The 26206-nt window shown below is 41.8% G+C and overlaps 2 protein-coding genes across 2 annotated transcripts in view; one reads left to right on the plus strand and one right to left on the minus strand.

The window, feature by feature from the left end:
- Positions 1-1328: 1328 nt before the first annotated feature.
- On the minus strand, positions 1329-13004 carry CCDC77 (coiled-coil domain containing 77; the record flags this gene model as incomplete). Its single annotated transcript, XM_079538625.1, has 11 exons — positions 1329-1475; positions 3504-3656; positions 3738-3863; positions 4792-5029; positions 5374-5522; positions 6332-6426; positions 7189-7255; positions 9807-9903; positions 10455-10597; positions 11318-11534; positions 12958-13004. The coding sequence occupies 11 exons, from the start codon at positions 13002-13004 to the stop codon at positions 1329-1331; spliced, it is 1479 nt and encodes a 492-aa protein (XP_079394751.1).
- Positions 13005-16092: 3088 nt separating this feature from the next.
- KDM5A (lysine demethylase 5A) overlaps positions 16093-26206 on the plus strand; it is a gene marked incomplete at both ends in the record, with an annotated part of 48481 nt that continues 38367 nt past the window's right edge. Inside the window, 5 exons of the mRNA XM_079545363.1 lie at positions 16093-16257; positions 18162-18239; positions 19288-19410; positions 21525-21695; positions 22385-22519. Coding sequence (XP_079401489.1) covers positions 16093-16257; positions 18162-18239; positions 19288-19410; positions 21525-21695; positions 22385-22519 — 672 coding nt within the window. The remainder of the gene's footprint in view (positions 16258-18161; positions 18240-19287; positions 19411-21524; positions 21696-22384; positions 22520-26206) is intronic.

The raw sequence follows: 26206 nt of genomic DNA on the forward strand, positions 1-26206 counted from the left end.
AAAATACTGAATGGGGATCTCCATTGCCACTACCACATCCAAAAGAAGCTGTGGGCTATCACATGGAGTACTTTTTAAATAAGAAACAGCTGGTATGCTTCAGGTGTATTCTTTAGAAAGATGATACGCTGCTTCTGCCATATTTAAGGTAGAAAAAGGTACAGTAGGAAACTTAAGCCCTGAAATTGCTTTTCTAGCACAGGCATACTCTCAGTCTACCAGGTGGACAAGATTTGCTGACATTGCAGTGAAAGCACAAATACCTTGTGATTAGAAACTGGGCTGAAGCCCACTGTAGCATCCCTCATTATTTCATCTGTTTTCTACAACGGCAATAACCTTATGTCTGCTATGGAGATAATCATTATATAGCTATATTCATCACGCAGCAACTAGGCAGCTGCTCTTCAACCCCAATTTCAGTTACAGCTGTGAAACAAAACCATCATGAGTGAAAAGTGATCGTGACTTGTTGGTACATAACCATAGTATAGTTTAAAGCTACAGAGGCCGATAATAGTGACTAAGGAAGATAGTATGTGCCCTTTTTTTTTTTTTTTCTAAATGAGCTTCCTGCAGGAGTCAAGAGGCTAGAAAAAAAGGAGATGGGAAGATGATTCTTGATAGTGTGGTATCTCACTTCCCCCAGCTATTCAAAACAAGAGTAGACATTGCTCATTCTTGGAGGTAAGTTCCATAAAATGTTATCTTTTTTCACCATATTAAAATCAGTCAGGTTTGTCCCAGCTGGGTTAGAAATAATCAAAGGGAAGCTATTTAAAAGTAGCTGTATTGTAAAAAGCAGAGTTGGATATAATACATCTTAATACAAAATTAGTACAAAAGATCTGTGCAAGGTCTTTTTCAAAGAAAATTTCCAGTTACATCCTGAATTGCCTAGGTACTAAAACAGTCATCACTGAACACACTTTAAAAGCTCTTTCTCACATAGGAAAAGGTGAGCCAAGCAATTCAGATCTTGAACTAGATCTTTTAATGGCCATTAATTTATATTCCTGCTTTCTGAAATGCTCCAAATGAAGTTTAAGATCAGTATACACCACTCCCTACACCACAAATATGAAAGTAATAAAAGGCATAAGAATGTTCCTGATGTATCAGTCTTCTGATACTTTCTATAGCAGACTCATCAGGTGCCTATCAACAGACACAGCAATCTAGTTTGGCACGTTAGGAATGGCTTGTATATCACTGATGGATGTTATGATGTTCCTAACTGCAGATTTCTTCAAGCCTTCTATTACTGGATGCCAGGAAACAGGCAATGTCCCATTCCGAAAACTTTGATGCCAACTAAAACCTCAGTTTCAGCAGATTCGTAGTTCATTCTCTAAGCCATAGATTTTTGCTTTTAAGTATTTTAATTCTTCTTGAATTTTACGAGTTAGTCTGTTTCCTTGACGAATCTCATGTAGAATTGCAAGATCCTGGTCTGGTCCAATATTCAGAGTCACCTAAGAAGAAAAGAAAAACAAATTAATTGCACAGAGTACAATTGAGAGTATACTATGAGTATATGAGAAAGATAATTCCAAAGGAGACCTTTTGTAGCTAGCAAAGAAGATGCTCTTCAGCTAATGTCAGTAGGCTAATGCATGTCACCAACAGAAAGTTATTTCAGAGCCAAAGTAGCAAAGCCTTTCATTCATTAGGATGCTACAGTACTGGTAAGGAAGAAATCTCAACAGAATATTATCAAGTTTACTGTAACCCATTGGGTTACTTTTTACTGCCTGCATTATTTAGAGAATAAAATGAGGCGAGTTAAAACATTTACTTATTGATGTTTACACAGCAGTGTGTTTTTCCCCTCTTATGAAGACATTTTGTCACCTTCTGCTATTAGAACTAGAAATGATCTAACTGCTGTGGCCAGCTTGCTGCCTTCTGAACTGCATACAACTCAAGGGCAGCTCAAGAACAACTCCTAAGCTCAGGTCAAGGCATATAGCTGATATTGAGCTGAACTGAGGCTGTTGGATAATCATAGTTCCTGATGGCAAACTAGAAAGGGTTGACATTTCCTGTCACCCTGGAACTGAATAGCATGCCAGCCCAGTCACATTCAACATCGCAACAGCACAGACTTGAAAACTGATCGTAAAGCCCTCTTTCCTCTTGACATTTTAGGGTGTCTCATTGCCACCATATAGTTCTTTGTCAAAGATTTTAATACACAGGTTAGGTCATTCAGTCATCTATTGCCACTTTGACCTCAAGTGATAAGAAGGATTTAAAGAGCAGGGAAGATTTCTAACAAGTATTTTATTCCGCTGCCCTCTTGTGGTTGGAAGTGTGAAGAGATTATGAACACAACTAAGCATACCCACAGTAACAAAATACACAAGTCTGTAGTAAAGATATCATAGGCAATTCCTGTCTCCCACATGCACAAATGTGGGAAGGTTAGCTCTTATAAAGAAAAAAAGGTAAACCTACAGTAAAAAAAAAAATCCAAGCCTCAATTCTCTGAATCATATCTTAGATATCGTAACTCAAACTCCAGACAACATCAAGTCTGTGGCTTCCTTCCTAAGCTGTACAGATGTTCATCTGCACATCTAGAAAATGCATCTTATCTTATTTCCAAGTTACACAACCTCAACTTCCAGTCATTGCTCTGCTGTGATTTCTGCACTACTGCAAATGATATATTTACAAAATAAACAATATTCACAATACATCAGTATTCCATCAATATTCTATTTGGAACAAAACCAAACCCTACTGCATCCAGAAAAAAAAAACATCAAAACAGCATATTCTTTGCAGAACATTCTTTTGCATCAGTCCACTTTACTGCCTTCCAATTCTGAGTCCGCTGAATGAGCCAAAGGTGTAATAAGGCATAATAAGGCACTACAAGATTGTGGAAGGAGAAGAGAAGGCTCTGGGGAGACTTCATTATGGCCTTCCAGTGCTTGAAGGGAATGTTTAAATAGGAGGGGGAATGACAGTTTATGAGGGTGAATAGTGATAGGACAAAGGGAAATTTAAACTGACACAGAAGAGGTTTAGGTTAGATATTAGGAGGCAGTTTTCCACACAGAGGGTGGTGACACACTGGAACAGGTTGCCCAAGGAGGCTGTGGATGCCCCATCCCTGGAGGCATTCAAGGCCAGGCTGGATGTGGCTCTGGGCAGCCTGGTCTGGTGGTTGGCAACTCTGCACATAGCAGGGGGTTGAAACTAGGTGATCATTGTGGTCCTTTTCAACCCAAGCCATTCAATGATTCTATGAGAACCTTCATAGCTAATACATAAACAGGACTGTTCCTGGACAAACTTGATGCTCAACTGATTAATGATGACAAATCTTTTTTGCGTAATAATATACAGAACAGGACAAGCTTTATCAAATATTAATATTTGAACAACCATTTAGAAAATACATTTATTTTAACTCTAGGGAAATCTTAATTCAAATACTGAGGCTACACCTTGATTGGTTAAGCCCATAGCAATTAGCAATGAGCTATTACCTTGAAAAGCTGCTTCTCTACATCTTTCAGTTTCTGCCGGAGCTGTTTAATGTCATTCTTAAAGCCTTCCACTTCCATATTACGACGTCTTTCCAAGGCCTCGTATCGCTGAGTCACCAGCTTCAAACGCTTCCCCATCTTTTCTGAGCGTTCCTATCGAGATGAAAACTTGGAGTAACGCAACAGAGACGGTAAGATCATTGCGCTGCTAGTCCATGGCTACAGACTAATTACCTTAAAGAGTTCTCTGCCAACATCTCTCTCTTCACAAATCCTAGCCAGCTCACTTTCCAGGGTGATACACTGTTCTCTGTACATGTTTGATAGCCGCTGCTCCTGCGTTAGTTCTTCTTGCAGCGTCTAAGACACAGAAGGAACAGAAACAACTCCAAAGCCAGCGCTCACAATGTTTCTCCTGCTCTAGAAAAACAAGTGCTACATGTAGATAGACTGACAGGCAAATAACTGAAAGCAAAGCTACGGAAGTAACTAGGTTAGGACTCCTTCCACAGTATTATAATGCCACTTCCATTATCAACACCTTTCAATGAGGTGATCAGTTTTGCACGACAGTTCAAAGAACTCTCTCCTCTTTCCCTTAAACATAATATTCTATCATAGTCTGCAGTTCTCCTTTTCACAGCTACTTGCTCAGTACTGCATTTCAGAAGAATCTGCATTCAGCATAGACGAAAACAATTCCTTACTGTCTGTTTATTTTCTACATTCTTACTGCCTCTTTGCCCACTTTGCCCACAGATCTCTCAACGGTGCACTGGAAGTGTATTAGAAGTGGAAGGAAAATCCAGACTACTATAAAAGAGCTAAGGTACACCAATTGAAAGGACTACTCACTTCTGACAACACTCTGTTCACTTCTGTCTCCACTCACCACTGAAAGTCCAGCCTTGCCATTCTGCCCCCCACACCCCAGATATTTATAGACCTGGATCAGATCCCCTCTCAGTCTTCTTTTCTCAAGGCTGAACAGACCCAGTTCACTCAGCCTTTCCTCGCAGGAGAGATGCTCCAGGCCCTTCACCATTTTTGTGGCCCTCCGCTGGACTCTTTCCAAGAGATCCCTGTCTTTTTTGAACTGGGGAGCCCAGAACTGGACGCAGTACTGCAGATTCAGTATTTTTAAACACATTAGTGTCAGCAACAATGCAACTTAGAGCAAGCTAGTAGAGCTTTGAAACAACTACTTACTGCCTAACTTGGCAAGAACCAGTCTTGCAATTTTGGAAAGACTGCTGGAGAGCCTCCCTGGGCCAAAAAATACAATTACCTTTACTTCTCTACTGTGGGGCTTCCCAGCTTCACGATCTGCTTGAAGCACCTTCTTGGTATCTCTCTGCTTCTTCTCTCCTGCCTCCCTGCCGGTAAGCTGATCTGAGTCTTTGTCAATCCTCCTCAACAGATTTTCCTTCTCTACCATCCACGCTTTCTCACTGTCTCGAACATCAGACTTCAGCTGCAGAAAGTCACGAGTACTCTCATACAAGAGATTTTGAGTCTTGTTGAGTCTATAAAAAGAGACCCAAGAGGATTTAGTTCATTTCCTCCCTAGTTCCTACCCTAATTGCCCCAGTCTTTGTTGCAAGTCAGAAGAAAGCAGACAACAAAAATACAAGCATTTTTCCCAGCATACTTAGCTCTTCTCATCTCATGAAAGATATACTATACAAAACAGTTTTTCTAGTATGTTGACTACTCCATCTACTTCCACATACTGCCAAGGCCAATAGCTGCACAAAGTGCTTTTCTGCTTGCTTCAGCAAGCAACATATTGAAAGCCAACAAAGTTTTGTTGTTTCCCCTCTTCTCATCTCATGACTATATTACATCACAGCCATTCTCTCACACTCACTTATCTGTTAAAGTTTTAATCTTCTCCTGGTCTCTCTGATGTTGGACCTGGGCTTCTTCCATGTGAATCTGCCTGTCCTCTAGTAATGCCTGAAGCTGTTCCTTGGATAATCGTGTCTGTTCTTCTATCTGAGCTTGCAGGGCCTCCACCTAAACAGGCAGGCAAAGATATTACTGAGGAAGATTTCACAACAAGTGGAGCTCCTGACTTTGCAAGTGTCTTTAAAATTCCAGAATTCAAATCAGAGACTCTACCTGATAATAACCTTTAGAGTTTTAATTTTTCATTTTTAGTTTTTGTTTTAATGCTAGCTATTTTGAATAACTAAAACATTTTAAGAAAAAAAAATCATACAAATAAGGAAGACGGGGAAATGATAAACAGCAGCAATACATAAAAGACACCAGAAAGATTTAAACTGCACACAGGATGTGACAAATCCTTTGAAATACGCAAACAGACTTCTGCCTCTACGCTATCAGCTTCCAATGAAATGGTAATCATTAACCCAAATTCTAGAAAGGCAACCAGTCCACACATCTTGAAAAAAAAAAAATCGCTCAATGAAATATTAAATGTAAACAAAATGAGTGAAGAATAGAGATGCAAATAATGCACGTGGTCAGGGAGACAAACTGGAACAAGTAATTGAAAAAAATTCTACGTACTATTTGAAAAAAAACTTTGATTACAAATTCTGTATTTAAAGGCACTACATACAAGTAGGCTCTACTGGAACATCTGCTTATGTAAAGGTGCCAGAGTCAGACCCAAGTTCTTAAATCTAAGCTATTCATCCCAAAGGAACAGGCAAACTGATAGAAAGGGGGAATCAGTGGTAAGAAGAGGGCACTAATAAAATTGGTGTGTGTATATCTTATGTAGGCAGACAGCATATTTATTCATCAATTTCCTGAATAGGCAGAAAATAAGTCCTTCACTTAGCAAATAGTTTTACCTGAAGTAGAAGCGTTTGGTTGTCCCTCTGATATCTCTCCGGACTTTCATGTATGTCTCCTTTTCCTGCTTGTTTTGAAGTGCTCCTCTTGGTGCCTATTTGCAGAAATCAAGAAGTAGAAAAGTTGTCTCCAATGTACCTGCAGCACCTTTCCAAACACAAGATACTGTATGTGCTAGATGGCTTCCAAGAACAGGAAAAAGCTTGCAACTGCTACAGTTTCAAGGACTTACAGGAGAGATAACTGGATAGAAAACCATTCCAGAGCTTGTAGTGATTGTATTTCTTTGCCCCATACTATTAAACTTAAATATTTAGGCAACATACTGATTTTCTTGACATATACAGAAAGCAAACATATTCTCTTAAATAAACGATGAATAAGCATAAAAAACAGCTGCACGTTTGTCAAATCTTGAACAAGTTTTGAGCTTGTTAGCTCATTTCAGTCAATTTGAAAATGGCAGTCCTTTCCAAATAGAAAAATCTGCAAGTAGACACAGATCCAAACTACCACCTACAGTAAGTGCAAGCAGAGCACCACATCATGGAATGGACATGGGGGGCTACTCAGTCTCTACCTGTACAGTTCCTGAACAGACATTCCACAGTCATACCAGCTTCTTCCTTAGCTGACCAGATCATGAGCACGAGAGCCAGCTCAGTTTATCTTGAAGGATTCTGAAGTGAAGCTTAAAGTAGAATATGCATAAGGATGCACATATGGATACATTTAGGAAATTTAATGGAAGCACAACAAAGTATTCACAGTAAATCATTATTTCTGTACATTGGACAAACCACAGAGAAACAAGTATCAGTTGCTGAGCTGCTGTTAGGTCATCTTGGTACGGTACCTGTTCTAGAATTGTCATTTCCTTCACGTGAGTCTCTGGAGCTAGCTGGCCTTTGTAGAACAGTGACCTATAGAAACAAGATTAGATAGCTCAACATCTTGACTTGCCATGACTAAGAATAAATCTTAAAGAGAGAACTGAGATATCTAAGACAACAGCAATACCTCACCTCTACCACAAGAAAAGGAAGACGTTCACAAGCGTAATGCCTGTGGTAAAAAGAAGTTGCCTTTGTAACAGCAGAATTTTGCCATTTCAGCCTCTATTTTTTCCAAATCAACTGGAAAGTAATCCTGCTTTTGCTGGCTCACTAGGATGAAAATCAGCATCTTCAGAAGGACAAAGAACATTTTGGAGGCAGACGAGAATAAAGAAGGTGATAATGACAATTATGTTATTTTCTTCGCTCATACTCCTCTTAGCAGCCCAAAGAAACACGAAGAATCGTTTACCAGCACATTCACTCAAGCTATTAAACAAGCCTGGGATAAAAGCCCATACAGCTATTAATGCAAACAATCTGTTGAACAGAAGGACACTTAAAAATAGGAGAGCAAAAGGGGACAGGTTATAACCCCAGTGTTTACCTCAACACAGATATTATGAGGGCTGCTCCCACAGTAACGCCCTCTATTTTAATATGCTGGTTCACAACATCAGAAGCAGATGTTGGCGATACGGCAGTCGAGGTTGAACCTTCCCCCAACATTCTGTTACATTTTGTTGCTGTACAGATGGCAGCAGAGGGACAGCCTGGCAAAATGGTGTCTGAAACAGAAGTACGTGTGAAGCAAAGGTGTGTCACTCAATGTCTCCACGTGGAGAAAATGGCACACAGTGACATTCATCAGTGTCTGTTGAATGTTAAGGGAGATCAAACAGTCGATGTGAGCATAATGAGGCAGTAGGTGGTGTTACAATACTGGTGACAGCACCATGAAAGACAAGTCATGTCCTAGACAGCTACATGTGGCTGTCACACCATGGAATGAAGCGTTTCAATCAGCTCATCCACGCTAACTGGATAACCAGAGAACTGTGTTGGAACTGAATATTGGCTTCAAAGCACTGGAGACAATGCTGGCAAGATCAGAAAATCACTAAGTTTGTGCCAGGAGGGTCCCATGAATGCTCACATGGGAACAAGCAGAACATGACACACAAGTTTGTCTGGACCTACTGAACCAATATGAGGCTGAAGGTGACAAGACATACAGTCAACACTATGAGCTAGAGTCAAAATGACAATCCATAGAGTGGCAACATGAATTCCCCATCAAAGAAAAAGTTCAACAGGTAAAGTGATGTGCAGTGTCTTTTGGGACAGGATGATCTTTCTGGTTTTCCTTAATCATCAACTCTGATGCCTACAAGACAACACTAAGTTGAAGGCTTGAAATTCCAGAGTCAGGCCAGAGAATCTTTCTCTTAAAACACAATAATGCCAGGCCCCAAACCAGTTTGAAGATTGTGAATCACATGGCCAATCTTGGCTGGACTGTCCTGTTGCACCAACTGTATAGTTGGAATATGGCACTTTCTGACTTTCATCTCTCAGGCAGATGAAGGATGGACTGTGTGGGCAACACCTTCCTAGCAACAATGCTGTTGTAGCAGCTGTGAAACAGTGGGTCATCTTCACTGGTGCAGATTTTTCCAAGTTCAACATGCAGGCTTTTGTTCATCACTGGTGAAAATGCAAAGCTAGTGGTGGTGACTGTGCTGAAAATAATGTTTTGTAGCTGAGAATCTGCTCCATCAAAGAGTGTTATTGTACTCTTTGTATCTGCTGTAGTTTCCATGGAAATAAACAGGAGGCATTACTTTCAGAGCAACCTATGTATATAATAGGCCTAATTTTAGAGATATCCATATTTTAGAATTTTAAAGCCACTGCAAGATTTTTCCACTGCTTTAACAATGCAGAGCAATCACAAAGAATGCAGGGATCCAGCCTTTTTCCCCTCACCTTACACAAAGAGAAATCCTAACATTCCATCATCCTCTGTATATCTGAATCATGCCATGTATGGCAAGAAAGTGCAAGTATGTGGCAATGCATATGAAAAGCAGCGTAGCGGAACATAATTAGTTTGACATTATTTCTGTAACATGCAATACAACATTGCCTAGAGAGGGAGGTTCTTCCGTAATCCCCTGCCCAGGAAACCACAAGAGCAACCTTAACACTTCTGCACCCTTCATGGAGGTCCCAAATGCTACTTGCGCTGTTCTGAAGATCAAATATCTTGGAGCATCACACGTACCGACTTTCTGCACTTCCTTCTGCCTTTGTGCTCTTCTCTCCAGCTTCTCAATAACCACTTACCAGATGGATTCAGACTCCTAGCGGACATTTAGGGGGTTAATCTTGAGGTATAATTTGAAGGTAGAAGGGGCTGAATGCTAACAGGACCTAGCTCCGGTGTGTTTGTTCCTACTTATCTGTCAGTAGCTATACTAAAGCCTGATGCTGCTATAGAGCTACAAATTCCTCCCTCTTTTGGGCTTATTTAGCATCTTTTGACTCGGGGGATAGATTTGGTCTGTGGTCAGCCTTTGGGGTACACATCTTCTTGTAACAATGCAAAATAGCTCCACAGAAAAATTGAACTTGCCTTATGTGGTGGCTCCTTGTGAAAATATGTAACTTCTCCTACGTCTGTTCCCACTAAAGCCAGGAGATGTTGAATTTTTTTCCTATCCTCCAATTCCCTGTAATGTAAAGAAATGGATCAATACATCGTGACACGCTATATTTCCACCTTACTCATCAAAATCTCCAAGATTTCCAAACTGTCAAGTTCTTGAGAATACTTTAACAAGCTCCCTGAGACACCTCTGGTGTTGCACAATAAAAAAAACCACCAATTCTGTCAGCACTGAGGAGCGCTCTTCTTTTCAAACACAAGCCTGATAATTCATGGTAGTAAAGAATTTGCATTCTGCAGTTATGAACTGTATATAAAAACCTTGCAGATACTTCAGTGGGTTGTATTACCCATTGTTTTTCTTAAAGTAAACTAGATTGAGGATTGTGTCAGATTTCTGCCATGCTCCAAAGAGATGCCAAAGCATACCAACACAGATTTTTTTTTTCCTTTTTTTACTTCAATTCTTAAAGCTTTAACAGAAAACTCCCACTGTGGGAAGTGTCGCTTTGCTGCTTCTCTGAATACTCCAGATCTGGATGAGAACTAGAAGGATCCATGGGATCCATGCAGTTTCTACTGCCAGTGCCCCAGCCCAATATCCAGACAGCGCACCTGATTTTCAGTCGGTCGTTCTCAGAGTAAAGACGGAGCACGTGTTCCCTCTCCTGGAACAGGTAGATTTGCATGTCACTCAAAGCCTTTTGCAACTCCGCAATCTCCTCTTCTCGCTGACGTACTTCCCATTGCAGTTTGTGCTAGGTACAGAGAACGAGGTACTTTCAGTGAGCACTGGGCAACATTAGAAACAACACACCACATAGGCCAGACCCTGTGTCTGTAAGTGGTGTGTTAAACTGTCAGTTTGAGTGAATTGTGTTTTCCTCTTACAACAATTGATCAGATGAAGGTAGTACTGAGAAATTAGTAAGTAGGTTTCAATAGGGAGCTTACAACACCAGTGAAAAGGCTTATGTTAGGGTCTCCCATTTCCAGTGGTTGCATTTCTGCACCAATAGGCAGAAAACCTTAGCAAAGACTATGTAATAAACTTCTTTTCAAGAAGTTACTGAAGGATAAGCATTAAAAGCTTTATGTAACTTAGTAGTGAAAAAAGTGTTCAGTTACAAAGTTTCATTAATGATTTTCTGCCTAGTGCAGAAAACTAGCAATCCCTTCAGAAGTCTATTCCCATTGGACAGATGGCACTATTTTAGAACCCGTCCTCTCTTTTCCTATAAATTAAATTAGTTGGGATGTCTGAGGGCTTTCAGGTCATTTCAGACATCACCAGTACTTGGGGAGGCACCATAGTCCCCTCAGAAGTGACTATTCTATTCCCAGAGGGCTAAACAAAACGACAGACAGATGCCTTAATAGGAATGAGAGAAAAGGAAGCCCCTTCTCCTCAGATGAAAAGATTTTCAAGTTTCTGATTTATTTATTTTTTTTAAATCAAATAAAGCTCTTCTCCTAACCTGCTCATCATATGTTTCTTTGTATCTCTCCAGCCTTTTTACCAAATCCTCATGCTCTTCATCAAAGTCGGCAATCTTCTTGCGGTAGTATTCCAGCAGCTCCCGGGAAGGGCGGAGGAAGGCCAGGCGTTCATTGATTGAAGGGAGAGGAGTAGAGTCCCCCTGACTCTGAGGCTGAGAACTAGAGTACCTGGATGAGCTGTGGGGGGTTGCCAGCCTAGGCATAAATATTTTCTGTTACAATCAGAAAGGTCAATGCAGTGCAAGGGCAATACAGGAGTGTAGTAGCAAAAGGACTAGTGTGAATGGAATAGTGTTATAAAGGAAAACATGCTTGTCTCCAAAGATCTAGGCTCACAAGGAAAACTCCTCAAGGGAGAGAACTCTAACCAGAGATCCTTCCTCAGTAACAGTCAGCTGTTAAATGAGGTCTAGGAGAGGCGCAGCCAGGCTCCACCACTTCTGGTCACACAGGTGAATTGCCTCCACCTGTGCTCCCAGGGCTCACTGGGTCCTTTCTCCAGGTGCTCAACAGTAACCATACCTTTTCTAATAGCATGCAAACTTCAGACTACAAAGCATTTTTTAAGCAAAATAGGAGACTTTTGCTTTTAACTTACTAAAATTTAAACACGTTAGCTTATCTGCACTCCAAGAATCATCAGAAGAAAAAAAAAAACAGTACTTAAGAGAACCAAAAGCTTCATTCATTAAAGAACAGTTGGCAGACTTTGGGCACAGGAGATGGAGGAAGCTTATGGAAAAGGGAGAAGGACAAATTGTCAAGGAAGGGAAGTCTCGTGGCTCATATAGGTGAATTTAAAAGAAAGAGAAGGTGGTAAGTAAAGGAGGAGAGATCAAGGAGAACAAAGTCTTTTATTTTGCAATGACAGGTAGCAACCACTACAAGATAAACAGACAACCTTTCATAGTCTCTATGTGGTATATGGAGAGAAAAACATTATCTGAAGCACTTTTGATTTCACTGACTTTTCAGTAAAGATGACAGTTTCAAGTTAGTTGATGCCCAAGCCATCCTAACGTTGGATGTAGGATGAGGAGTCCACATGTTTGTTTTTTTTTCCGGTGTTAACTGTAACACCCATAGTTTGTCCACCCTTGACAATGAAATGGAAAGCTATGACTTCTTGAATTTATTACATAAATTGAATCAAGGATACATATGTGTAATCTCATATTTGGCTTTAAGCAGCATTTACTGCATTCATACATTCAACCTACCGCAATAAGTATCACGTTTGCATACATAGAGCTGCACACACCATTCAATCCTTGGGAAGAGTTAGTTACTTACATTGAGCTGACAAATAGTCTTTAATAACATGATCTGCAGCAGAATTAAAGTTAAGATCTCTTCAGAAGAGATCTATTCACCTTAGTAAGAACTCACTCCAGAAGCCCAAACCAGAGCCAGAGCTCTGCTCACAGGTGACACAGGGACCCGCAAGGCTGCTTAGGTCAGAACTCAGATGCACAACATCCACGAAAACCTCATACGAATCCAAGTCATTAATTTCCGCCGCTCTAGCACACTAATAATCATTAGCAAAAATATACTTCCTGTAGGAACTTTCCCACGTTTAACAACACGCTTGCAGAAACAACAGCTCCCACATTACCTTCTGGAGCGCGCGGAGCGTCCCACCGAGCCGCCCGTAGCGCTCATGGAGACCGCCGCTTGTTACCCTCCCACACTCAAACAGCGGACAGACCCGCCGCCCGCCGCCTCTGCCAATCACGAGCAGCCTTCCACGCGCATCGGGCCTTCTCTACCAATCGGCACTCGCGACACGGACAGCACGCGTCCCGCGCTGGCGCTTCTGGGAGTTGTAGTCTTGGAAGGGAGCACTGCGCATGCCCGGCGAGCGGTGGGGCCTGCAGGGGTGGGTGGAGCGCGCAGCTCCAGTTGAGTTGTTTGTTTGGGGGGCTGTGGTTTGGGTTCCGGTGAAACAACGACAGCCTGCTGCCAGAACTTACTTCATGAACAGTAGTGGCAAAAGCATGCTGTTCTCCTGTGGAAATAATAAACAGAATGACGCACAGGAGTCAGGAATCAGTCACAAGATTCACTGTTTCAAGTAACACCTGAGTATCCAAATGTACAATTTTGCATCATCTAGGTGCTTTTCAACCTCTGCCTTCCCCCATGTATCTCCCCATACCCAGCAGCACTTCTTATCGTTGATGCAATGCAGCACTTCCTAATATAAGTACCACGTGTGCTAGAAAATAAACCTAGACTTACTTCCAGAGCTACGAAGTTCTTCATAAACTCAGAAGACAGCAAGATGGCAGCAGGTAATTCTCTGGAGGAAGGCTAGCACAGGCTGTGCTCCCCACCTCATGTAAAGCAGTTGAACACTCTGTATGAGAGGTGTAAGTCTCCAGAGAAGGAGACTCCAGAACCTCTCTGAGCAGCCTGTTCCAGTGCTCTGTCACTCTCACAGAAAAGAAATTCCTCCTTGCATTATTTTGGCACTTCCTGTGTTCCAGCTTGTGCACCTTGTTCTGTTGCTGCACACCACTGAAAAGAGTTTGGCTCCATCCATTTGATTCCCACACTTCAGATATTTTTATAAACAGTGATGAGATAATCTCTCAGTTTTCTCCAGGCTGGAGACTCCCACGTCTCAGCCTTTCCTTGTACAGGGGATATACCAGACCACTCATAATCTGTGTCCCTCTTTGGGACTCTTGCTAGATGTTCCGTATCTTTTTGGACTGGGGAGCCCAGAATTGAACACAGTACTTCAGATGCGACCCTACCAGGGCAGAGTAGAAGGGAGGATCACCTCCCTCGACCTGATGGCCATGCTCTTTTTAATGCATCCCTTGATTCCACTGGCCTTCTGGGCCACAAGGGCACACTGCTGCTTCATGGTCAACCCATTGTCCACCAGAACACCCAGGTCCTCCTCCACAGAGCTTCTCTATCAGCAGCTCAGCCTCTAACCTGTACTGGTGCATGCAGTTATTAACTCCCCAGGTGCAAGACTCTTCATCTGCACTTGTAGAACCTCATCAGTTTCCTCTCTACCCAACTTTCTGGCCTGTCCAGGTCTTGTTGAAGCATTCTGTTTTGTCAGCCACTCCTCTCAGCTTTATATCATTAGCAAACTTGTGGGGGGTGGACTTTCTCTCTTCTTCCAGATTACAGATTAAGATATAAAAAACAAACTTTTCCCAAATCTTCCCAGACTTTTCCTATCAGTATCTGCTGAAATCCTCTCACCAAAACACAGAAATGAACTTTGAACAGCCTGGAAGGAAAACAATGGGCTGTTCCTACAATGAAATTTTGACACAGATTAGGAGCTTTTTAGCATGCAGGTTTTTTTTTTTCCACATAGTATTCCTGGCTGAGTCACTGCTTATCTTGGAAATGGACTATGTTGGCGATTCAGTTGTTGGGAACAGTCTCCATGCAAAAATAACCTGCTACTGCTCTTCAGAGAGACACTATGAAAAAAAAAATATGCCAGTGTTATGTAGAAACACAATTTCTAGTGGCTGGTGGGCGAACATCTGCACTCCACATGCTCTTAGTCATAAAAATATCTGTCACCCATGTCCAGAGCCCCCTGCAGAAACGTAATGAAACATTGCCACAGCACAATATCCACTGGCAGGCTCATCTGATGTTTCACAAGATCGGTTTGTTCTTATAAATTTTGTCAAAATTGACCATTTGCTTCCAAGCCATTTCTTTCCTGTCTGTAAAATGGGAGCACCGCCTCCTCAATCTAGCAGGGAAACGCTGCTAATGGAAGCGCGTTCATTTGTCTGACGCAGGCACGGTGAGCCTGGAGGGAGTAGGAGGAAATTACTTTCTCTGGGGCTGAAATGGTACGGTGACTGAGTATTAAACAACGAGAATAAACAGAAAAAAAAAAAAGAGAATAAACCTAAAAAAGAGCATGTTGTAATGGCTATAGACAAAAACTAACACACGGGTCCCAAACTGAGCATAGCACGGCGCCACCTGAGGGGAAGGGGTCCGCCCCTCCCCCCACCCCAGAGGGCCCAACGGCCGCAAGGGGCCAGGCCTGCAAGGGGGCGGGGCTCCCAGCCTTCCTCCTGACGTCCGGCTCAGACAATGGGCGAAACGGCCCTTCAGCACCGGAAGTGAATGGTCTCAGTATCGTCGCACATTCCTCCGCGCCGGAAGTGAAGGCGGTCCCCTTCCCCCTTCGACCCCAGTTCCCCTCCCCCGGCCGCCCCCGGCGCCGCGTCGCACGATTTCTCTAGAAGCGTCGGGCCGAGCGCTTTCCTTCTCAGTTCCTCCGGAGTAGCGTCCCCGCGAGCGGGCGGGGACGGCAGGTGGCCGTTCCCACAGTGCTGGTGGCCGCTTGGAGACTAGTGCGGCGGAGGGACTATTTTTCGGGTCGGAAGACAACAACTGCTCCCGCTTCCGGGGGAGGGCTGAAAGGGACCGCGTAACTTCCGGACGAGCTGGAACGCGAGCCAGAGGGGCTCGGCGCGGGGGGAGGTAGCCCCGGGGGACGGGGCGACGACACCCGGCAGGAGCCGCCCCGCGTGCCAGCAGGCCGCGCCGCCCCCCCTGCCCCGCCCCGGCCTGCCCTGCCCGGCCCTGCCCTGCCTCTGCCTTGCTCCGGCCGCCTGAGGATGCGCCTCGGCCGCCTGCCCTGCCCCACCGGCCGCCCCTGAGGGCCGCCCCTCTGTGCCCGTGCCTCGGTGCGCTCCCCGCCCCCCTCCCGCGTCCCACTGTCGGCAGCGCCTTCCCCCCTTCGGCCATGGCGGGGGGCGGCGGGTCGCGCTACGCGGCCGAGTTCGTGCCCCCGCCCGAGTGCCCCGTATTTGAGCCCAGCTGGGAGGAGTTCAGCGACCCGCTCGGTTTCATCGGCCGCATCCGCGGCTTGGCCGAGAAAACCGGCATCTGCAAGATCCGGCCCCCCAAGGTACCGCCCGCCTGGCGCGGGGGCAGGGCGGGATGCGGCCGCAGCCGGGGCCCGGGGAAGCCGGCGGCTCTGGGGCGCGGCGGGTGGTTGGAGCTGAAGGGCTCTGTCCCTGGGCGGCCCCCGGGGTCGGGAGCCCCTTCCTTCTCTCCTCGAGTGTTTCCGGCCGAGTTTGCGGTACTCGCTGCGGTTGGGACCCCCCTGGGACTGTTCAGTTCCCGTGCCCCGGTTGCTGGGGTTCCGTTTGTCCCCCTTCCTCAGGCTACGCTAATGACGCAGAGACCCTGCGAGGCGGTCCTTGAGCTTAGAAGTGGTTTTGGAGCGGGTGAGAAGCCTGTAGGCACGGTCAGGGCCCGGGCTTGACGCTCCTCTTGGTGTAATAACCAACAAGCTGCAGTGCGTTCTAGCTGAAAGTAGGCATTTGCATTGCAAGGAGGGGGAGGAGGAAGGACATGCCTTGTAAAGGGGCCATTGTTTGTAAACAGCCTTCAGACTGTTTGTGGAAGCATGGCCAGTCCAGTTGTGTGCAGGAGTTAAGTGTTTGTGTTAGCAGGTTAGAAGGTCGGAGCTGAAGACCCCTTTCTGCACCAGGCACCAGGTGTTTTATAATGCCTTGCTCTGTGACCATTCAGACAAGAACATCAAGCAGTGTAGGAGCTCAGAGCCTCCTTGTAATTAAGTATGAACAAACCTATAAAATTGGAGAGTGAAAAATAGCAAAAGAGAAAGAAAAAGAACATGAAAACAAGGAGCTAAGAGTAGCCTGGATATGGCGACTGCCAATTAGATTCAGTGATCCTTCCTTTCCTGACCTGCAGGGTTGCTGGAATCTTTTTAGGTGGTTTAATGTCATGGTGAAATCTTGGCCTCCGTGAGGCTGCCCTTTCTAAAATAAGTAGGATGGCTTAGATTGGGGGAGAGGTCGCAAGAAACAGATCCAGATCTGATTCATTGAGAGCACCTAGAACTTTCCTAGCCACTGAAGGCTGCAGTGTTTCTCTGTGATTGTTTGGCCATTGGTGTTGCAAGGCCTTGCCAGATGTGTGCCTCAGTTTGGTTTTCGATCTGCAAGAAAGGACTGAAAGACACCTGGTGCTAACCTTGCTGATTCGCAATCCTTTTCCATTATTAGAATCTGTAAATATTTTACAGTTGTGCTTCAGGCCTTCAGATGCTGCAGCCATTCATACAACAAATGTGTTGCTTTTTTTTTGTCCATCTGTAATGTTGTGTCCTTACTCTTTGTATTTACTGCCTGGCAGACTACCTACTGCAATTTTAAGATTTCTTAAGAGGTTCTAAAAAACTGATCTGTACTTGTTTTGATGTCATAATATGGTTTAGAGAGAGGAGATGGATCTGGGAGGCATGTGTGGTTGGATCTGTGTGAACCAAGTACAAACTGTTCAGAAAGTCATTATTTAGGACTGCATTTCCGTTGAAGTGTTGGACTCCTAACTGCTGTTGTTATCTTTATTGAAATATGAATGTAGGCAAACAGGGACAAGTTACATGCATAATATAGTATGTTATTTGGTGTTTATCACTGTTGATAGTGACAGTTTTGCAGTGTGCAGGAAATACAGAACTTTCCGTCTTTGAATAAATGCCAGCAAGCGGCACAATCTCTCTCTCAAGTGAGAGCCCAGTCAGAGATGGGGCATACTGAAATGCATCAAGCCTTATTTTCTGGTTTATTTCTGACTTTGTGAAGGCTTCTTTCATCTGACTGAAATGTTGTAAGAACATTTTAGAAGCATGATAATAGCATAAAACTGGAAAATATGACAGATCCTGCCGAAACTCATTTAGTAGGGGGAACTTGAACGAGCAAGTTGCTAAAACCTTTTGTGTGTTTTTCAGTGAAGTTTCTTGAAACACTGAAATGTCTTTCTGTCTCTCCTTAGGATTGGCAGCCTCCGTTTGCCTGTGAAGTACAAAGTTTTCGTTTCACTCCACGAATTCAGCGCCTGAATGAACTGGAGGTGAGCCTTTCCACTGTTGATACAGTTTTGTGTTTACACTGAAAGCTGTAGTTCTCCTTACTTGAAATTTACATCTTGTCAGGTTTCTGTGTGGGGAGACTTCAGAAACCTGTAGACCGCATCGGTGTTTATACTTGGCAGTGGCAGACTCCATAGAAAATAACTCTCAGTGGCTTTGAGAAAAGTCTGGTTTTATTTTATTACCCCAAATAACCACAAGAGTCTTTCACGTTCAACTGGAAATGTCTAAAATGAATGCCAAATGCCATGTTGCATAGTAAGAGCAGCCAGTGTCTGGCCTTCAGAGCTCTGCAGGCCATGATTTATTTATTTTTCTTAAAATATTTACTGCTGTTCTGGAGCCTCTGGTTACCTTATAGCCAGCTATCCCAGTAATGCCTCTTAAGCATTAAAATGAAGTTGCTTTGTATTTTATAAGACTAGCTATGGTTGGCTAATTTTGTTTCAAAAATGTAGGGGAGGTTTCTTGAAAACACTGTGAGTAATATTCTGTCCTGGCTTTTCCTTTTCTCTACAGCATTTCTCAAAGCCTTGCACTGTTCCTATACCAAAATGTCATATGTCGTTTGACTTATAACTGGGTCCCCTTATGGAAAGTGATTTGAGTACTCCAAAAATACTCGAGGGAAGAGCTGCTTTTGTATGGTTAAGGCATATAGAAAAGCTGTTTATCACCCTCCTGTTTCCTCCCACAGTTTTTATTAATTGCTCTTGTGTTTCTCCTCCTTGGAATTCTGACTTTAAGTGAACATTTTAGTCTGAAAATGTGAAATTTTTAGGTAAAAGTTTTGGCTTATGGGATTTCAAATATGGAGAAAAAAGCATATACAATTTTGTGTTTATAAACATCTGTCTTTTTACTAAATATTCCTTTTTTTTTTTTTTTTTTAATCTTCTGTTTTACATGCTGAGTTGTGCTTTGAAAATATGAACAGTAGAAAGCTTGTCATGTTTTTTTGTCAGGTCTGAAAAGTATTGTCGTAATTTTTTGGGAATGTATGCATTCGTCTTCTCTTATTGATTGCAGGCAATGACAAGAGTGAAGCTGGACTTCTTGGACCAGTTAGCAAAATTTTGGGAACTTCAGGGATCCAATTTAAAAATTCCTGTGGTGGAGAGAAAAATACTGGATCTCTATGGTCTGAGCAAGGTGAGTAAGCAAGTATGGCAGTGCTTGGTCAGGCAGAGACTTCATTTTTCATTTGAACCTGAGAAGCCAAGCAACATGGAGGGCTTGTTTTACAGCATCAGTTTCATAAATATGGAGATGAAATGAAAATGGGGAAAAAATTAAGAGTGGAAAAAAAACTTACAAATTGCAAGGTTGTGTTAGATGTGTCTGTCACAGTTACTTAGTTGGCTTTAGTTGAGTCATATCCAGCACACCTGAGTTGCTTGAACATCCTGATGTTAGCTGTTTGAATTCAAGTTGTCCTCTTTTATGTATGGCAGAGCTGTAGGAGTTGAGATGTTCCCTGAGAAGCTTGCATTTCAGCTCCTCACCTAGCAATTCTGTAATAAATTGCAGTAATTGCTCCCTTCTGTCTCCCAGCACAGATTTTCCATGTGACGTAAACATGCATCTTTGGGACTTTATATTGTCAACTTCTGGAATAATTATTTTAATCTGTTTCCAGTACAGGCTGTGCTTAGGGCTAGCTAAAATTTTATGTTGCTGTAGTCATCTCTGATGCGTTGTTTTTTCATATTTTCATGCAAATAAAAACTTCTGGGGTTTGCCACTAGCAAAATGTACGTAGTTATAAACTTGTCTGCTAAAGAAAGGCTATTAATATAAATAGGTAGATTTGTTTGGCAAGGTGACAAATTGAGATATGGTAGTACTAACATTTTTGTGTTCAAGTGTTTGTTTCCACTCCCATATCAAGATTTCTTTCTCTTAAATCTTAACATTTTTACTTACCTTCTCTTAAAGATGAAATTACTCAGAAGTCATAGTTCTTTCAACTGTCCGAAGTTGCTGTTAGCATGCAAACAAGAGGCAATAGTGTCTTCCAATGTTTATTTTTGTGTGTACTGTGCTTTGCTGGGCTACACAAAACCATCATACTGGTTCTGGAAATGTCTGGGTCACTGTTATGAGCTAGAGTGTTTTAGTATGTTCCAGATAGGGAGACGTAGGCTGATTTTGTTAACTTATTCACTTCTCTGGCCGCAGTTCATATAAAGAGAACTTCAGCAATCACATCTTCCTGGGCGTGTAAAAAATAAGTTGAAGTTTAGGAATAGCTTTGTTGAAACTGATTTTATCTTTGCTGTAAGTATGAGAAAAGTAATGATCAAGAGTATCGTATTATGAGTGCAACTCTCTCTAATAATGAAAAGAAACAGAATTAAGTAATGTATTTGTCACTGTCACAGTTAGACATTTGAGCTTACTGCAGCCTGAGAAATAAATCCTAAGTTTCGCTCCAGTTACCGTTGGTTTTTTGCTTTGAGGTTTTCAACTGTCTATGAAATGTTAAACATGAAATTTGATCATATGTAAAGACATGAAATGCAAAACCATGCTGTAGTAGAAATGGTATTAGTAATATAATAATGTGAATTAAATTACAATCCATTTGGATTTTAAACTACTTGGCAAAACCATATGAAGGGAGTGGAGGCAGTGGAAATGTGGCCAGTGTTTCAGATCAAGCAAGTAGTCATTTTTCTTTCTGTTTTCTTGCATGAAACAGTGACGGTTCTGTATGTAAACTGCTAGATTCAAAATAATTGACTTCAGGTGTAAAAAGTGAATTAGTTAAATGGAAGGTTAATTCAATTTCCTCTCTTTGTACAGTAGTCTCTCTGCTGCTGTTTGGGGTTTTCTGAGAGTTTTTGTAACTCTGAAGTCCAACACTCCCTTCTATGTGGGGTCTGTTAGAATTGGCTTCGCTGCTGGCCAGACTTGTGTTTTGCATCAGAGTGTGAGTCTGGTGAGAGTTAACTTTTCCGTTTGCTCTGATGGTGGGTTTGTATTCTTTCCAGCTTGTCAGAAATCTTAACTGTTGAATTCCTCCTGTCTAGAACAGTATGCAGACTGCGTTTACTAGGGAAGTTGTAATAATAAATATAATAATTAGGGAGGTTAATTGTTTAATTATGGTACTGGTCCTTCAGGAAACAAAAAGCAAACTCAGTTTTCTGCCATTCTTTAGTAGAACCTTTTAGCATTTGATTGCTGTAGTTGATTTATGATTTATGTGAGGTGGTGAGAGCAGTTCAAAGCCCTTAACTTTTTTTGTGTGTGTGTTTCAGATTGTTGCTGGCAAAGGAGGTTTTGAGGTAGTCACTAAAGAGAAGAAATGGTCTAAAGTGGCAAGTCGGCTTGGCTACCTGCCAGGAAAAGGCACAGGATCATTACTGAAGTCTCATTATGAACGGATCTTATACCCCTATGAGCTTTTCCAATCTGGGGTCAGCCTAATGGTGAGACGCTTCTCTTTCAGGATATGAGGATGGGGTCCAAACTGCACGTGGCTGCTTGTTGCTACACGCGAAAGTAGAACTTAGGTTCTGTGCTTTTAGAGGTTGCAGCTATGTAGTCAAATGTATACCCACCCTAATACTTACAATACTGTCAGTACTTGACAGGATAGTAGCAGAAGTTGTAATGTGACCTTGTGTCATAATTTCTCAGCAATTTCTGTATAAGACCAAGACCAGCCCTATTAAGGAAAACACCATGAGACAAGGACACCTTCCACTTGATCAGGTTGCCTGAAGCTCCATCCAGCGCTTCCAGAGATGGGGCATCCGCAGCTTCTCAAGGCAGCCTGTTCTAATACTTCACCACCCTTGTTGCGAAGAAATTCTTCCTTATATTTAATTTACATCTAGCCTTTTTTTCTTGTTTTGAAACCGTTATCCCTTGTCTTCTCACTAAATTGCCTGATAAAATCTACTTATCTTTCTTGTAGGTTCCCTTTAAGTAAGGCTAAACAGTTCCCACACCCAAGGTGCCTGGATTAATCAACCCCTTGTCCAAATTGTGTATGTAACAGTGCTGTGTGACTTCAGTCATTGGCTTATTTTTCAGTAAAGAGTGGTTTACAGGCTGTAGAATGATCAGCGCTACCTGACCAGTCAACTCAGTGTTCTGTGCTTTGATGTTCTAGGGCATCCAGAAGCCTAACTTGGACCTTAAGGAAAAAGTGGAGGCTGAGGACCTCAGCTCGGATGCCCAGACTTCACCAAAGCAAGGTTCGAGAATGAATGTCGTGCTGAAGAGAACCAGACGTGTCAAGTCCCAGGTACCCCTATTTCTTGGTTATTGCAGGGAACCCTTATTCCTTGTACCAGCAAAGCAATACTGGGAGTGCAACATTCTTTGGTTGTGGAAGCCTGCTCAAAAGCACCACAAGAAAGAAATCTTTACTTACATAAAATGTGGAGAAAGATGTCTCTCTGAGACTTCACTTGTGGCAGATGTGCTGTTTAAAAACTTCTAAAAGCTGCTTTTTGTTTTTTACACTTAGCCTGTCTACTTTGGTAGAGAACATAATTGAAAACTATGTGTTCACTATATTTAGTGAAAACTAAATGGTTCAGCTCTAGTGGCTCCCTGCTGACCGTTTGATAGAGCGTAAGTGAAAGGTGGATTTACCTTTAGAACAAATTCTTATTGCTTCATGTCATTCTATATCTGCTTTTAAACACTGTGAAGCAAAGTGTGGTTAAAATTCTGTTGTTTTTTTTCAATACATTTTGCTTGTTGACTGAGTTTATAAAGGACGCTTAATCTCCTCTTTGCCTCTGATGTCATGACTGATTCAGACTAAATTGTCTCTTTTGATCTGTTCTCTTTACTAACAGAAGCTGACTTGGCATTATTTATTGCAGCCACATAGCAATGCATCAGTCACGTAAGCAGTCCCTGGCTTTCCAATTCTGTTGTTAGTGAGGTGTCCAAAAAAAAAAACCAACTTGAGAAATTCTGCAGTTCCTGCAGCAGTTATTCATTGTGTGGAATTCTGCTTTGAACCAATATTGAGAGTCAGTGCCAGTGTGACCTCTTTCCACCTCATGGTGTAGAAGTGTCACTGTCTAATTGAGATCCATAAGATTTTTTTCCGACGCTGCTTTGTTTAGAGTAACTCTTCTCATTGGAAGAGTCACTGTGTGGTACTTCTGACACAACATAGCTGCTTAATTTCATCTAAAGATGCTGCATTTTCAAAACGAGAGAGGTGATTTCACATGAATGATCTGCAAAAAGTTAATGCATATGTATTTAAATACTTTCTAGAAGACCTATACTCACATTATCTTTTAAGCAATTTAGTTATTAAAATAGCTGAACTTCAATAAAGGAAGAACTCAGCCTACTCACATAGCCAGAGAAGTATTTCTAGGCTGTGTTGGAAGCTATGTATAAATCTGTAACTGTGTTTAGAAATAGGGATTTGTCCTCAGGATCCCCAAACTGCAGAAGTGAAAGATGTGGAGAATGCTGAAAAATTGTCCCAGATTTCAGTACCTTGTTATTATAGACAGGACTCTGCTTATTGTTTGAGGTACGCATCTGGAATTGTACCAGAAAATTACGTCTTCCTTAGAACACAGGTAATAGGCAAATAATGTAAAAACAAACAAACAAAAAACAGCCCAACCTGCTAAATAAATGTCATTCTGCTCTAGCTGCTGTATCTCAGTGATTGTGTTGTTTGCTGAGTTGCCCAATGCCTGGTTAGTGAACATAGCTAATTACACTGAACACTGCATCTCAGGAGATTTTTTCCAGAGTTAAATGCATTTTCCAAAATGATTCACATCTTATTTCTGCACCTGAGAATGGGAGATACATAAGAAATGGTGAAGGTGGTAACTGGAGATTACTGAAGTAAACCCAGATCCTCAGAAGAAGCTGACATTTTAGAAAAGCGAATGTTTTAATTTTTAAAGTTACAAAATAAGCGAAGGAAAATAGGGAATGAGAATTCTCCTTTGTGAAATAAGGACTTTTTTTTTCCAAGAGAGAGAATAGTTTGGTTATGAGATATTCTCCTTAAAAAAAAAGATTAATTTTCTATTCCTTTCTTACAAAGAAAACTCTGAAATAGAGAGAATGGAGGAGGGTAACTGAAGTACTTGTGGGCAACAATAACAAAAAGAGAAATGGAATGAATTTAGGTTACGAAAAGAGATAATCTTTAAAAGTCGGGTTAAATTCTTTGTTAGGAAAAAAAGGGATGTCTTTGCAAATGATCTTTTAGGATGTATTTTAACTGACAAGGGAATTTATCTAATGAGGTTACATCCTAACAGTTTCTCATAAAGTAGCACGGTGCTGGAGGAAAACTATAAAGAAGTGCTGTCTTTTCAAAGGAGATCAATTTGGTTAAATAAAAAGCATATTTACGTCTAGATAAGTTTCTAAAAAGTGAAAAGGATCATGGGTAATGTCTGCTTTCAGTATGCTGCTACAAACGTGGATGGTTTTAGAATGGCAATTAAGAAAATAAAATTCCATTTTTTAACTTGGAAAAAAAAAGAAAGGCAATAATTCTGTGAAACGATAGAACTCTGGGGATGCTGATGTGCCCATTGCACACAAATCCTTGAACTCTTGATTGTAACCACTCTCGTCGTATCATAGAATTGTAGACTGGCTTAAGCTGGAAAGGACCTTAAAGCCCATCCAGTTCCAACCCCCTGCCATGGGCAGGGCTGCCACCCAACAGCTCAGCTGCCCAAGGCCCCATCCAGCCTGGCCCAAAGTGTCTACAGGGATGTGAGCTTCTTATAAATGATTTTCCTTACAAAAGGAAAGCCTTTGAATTGTACTTTCTGTTGAGAAGGTAAAAAAACAAAGATCTCCCTAAATCTTTAGGAAGAAGAATAGAATTTCAGTATAATCAAGTTTGGTTTTGCTTTTTTTGTTATGTAAGCAACAAAACAAAACTAAGAATGTGGAGTCTTGTGCTATTAGCTGTGGAAAAAATGGAATGCTTTCACAGTTTTTGAGTTGGGTGTTTATGTGCTGTTTTGGACCATACCCCAGAGAATCCAACTGAGGCTTCTGAATGATTTTCTTTCACAACTTAAGCTATCAGACAGCCTTGCAGTATTTGTGAGCTTTATACAGAAAGCTGATTTTTTTAATACATTTCTCTTTCAACCTGCTTTGTTTGTTGTTGTTTCGCCTGAGTGTGAATACATTACATCCATTTTGCTTTAGTTGAATCCAAATAAATCTGAGCATTGGAGTTATGAAAACATATTTAGGGAATGCGCTTTTAAACAAAGCTGTAAAATCAAAGAGGGGTTGTTGCATGTTTGTCATTTAATTCAGTAAATATGATAGTCAAACTATTTTTCCAAGTATTACTGAGAAAATTGTTTTAGATCACAATAGCAGGAGGGAAATTGTGAAGATCATTAATAAATGTTACTGAGGTAATGGAAAATTGCCCAGTGGAAACGTAATGTGAGTTGATTCTGTCAACTTCTGTTAGTTGTGAAAATGGAAAAACTTTTAATGAGTTTCAGATGGAAATGGAATGACTCCAAAGTCTGCAGGTTGTGAGCTTTCCTGTTCGGTGAAAATGTGATGGTGATCCTCTGTGGCTTGTTAGCCAAGAAGTGAAGAGTTTAGGGGGGAAAAAGTCACCAGTTGGGATGTAATTTCAGACTGAATTTCAACAATCGGTAACATGTCTAAACTGAAAATAGTAACATCATAGAATTCATAAATATCAGAAATTAGAGTATCAACGTGAGTAGCTTTGCAAAGATGCAGGTTAGCATCCTGTATACAACTCAGTGAGAGCAGAGACTCTAAATATCACTGAGAAATTCATGAGTAGTAATAACTAGGAGATTAGGTCTTTTGGAGTGTTCTTCTGGCAAGAAGAAAACCAACTGATTTAAGCTGGATAAATGGAAGTAATCAGCTTTTAACTTTGTTAAAAGTGCTTTTGAATATCCTATTTTTAAAC

The sequence above is a fragment of the Tetrao urogallus genome, assembly GCF_951394365.1.
Source record: "Tetrao urogallus genome assembly, chromosome: 1".
NCBI classification, from domain to species: Eukaryota; Metazoa; Chordata; class Aves; order Galliformes; family Phasianidae; genus Tetrao; species Tetrao urogallus.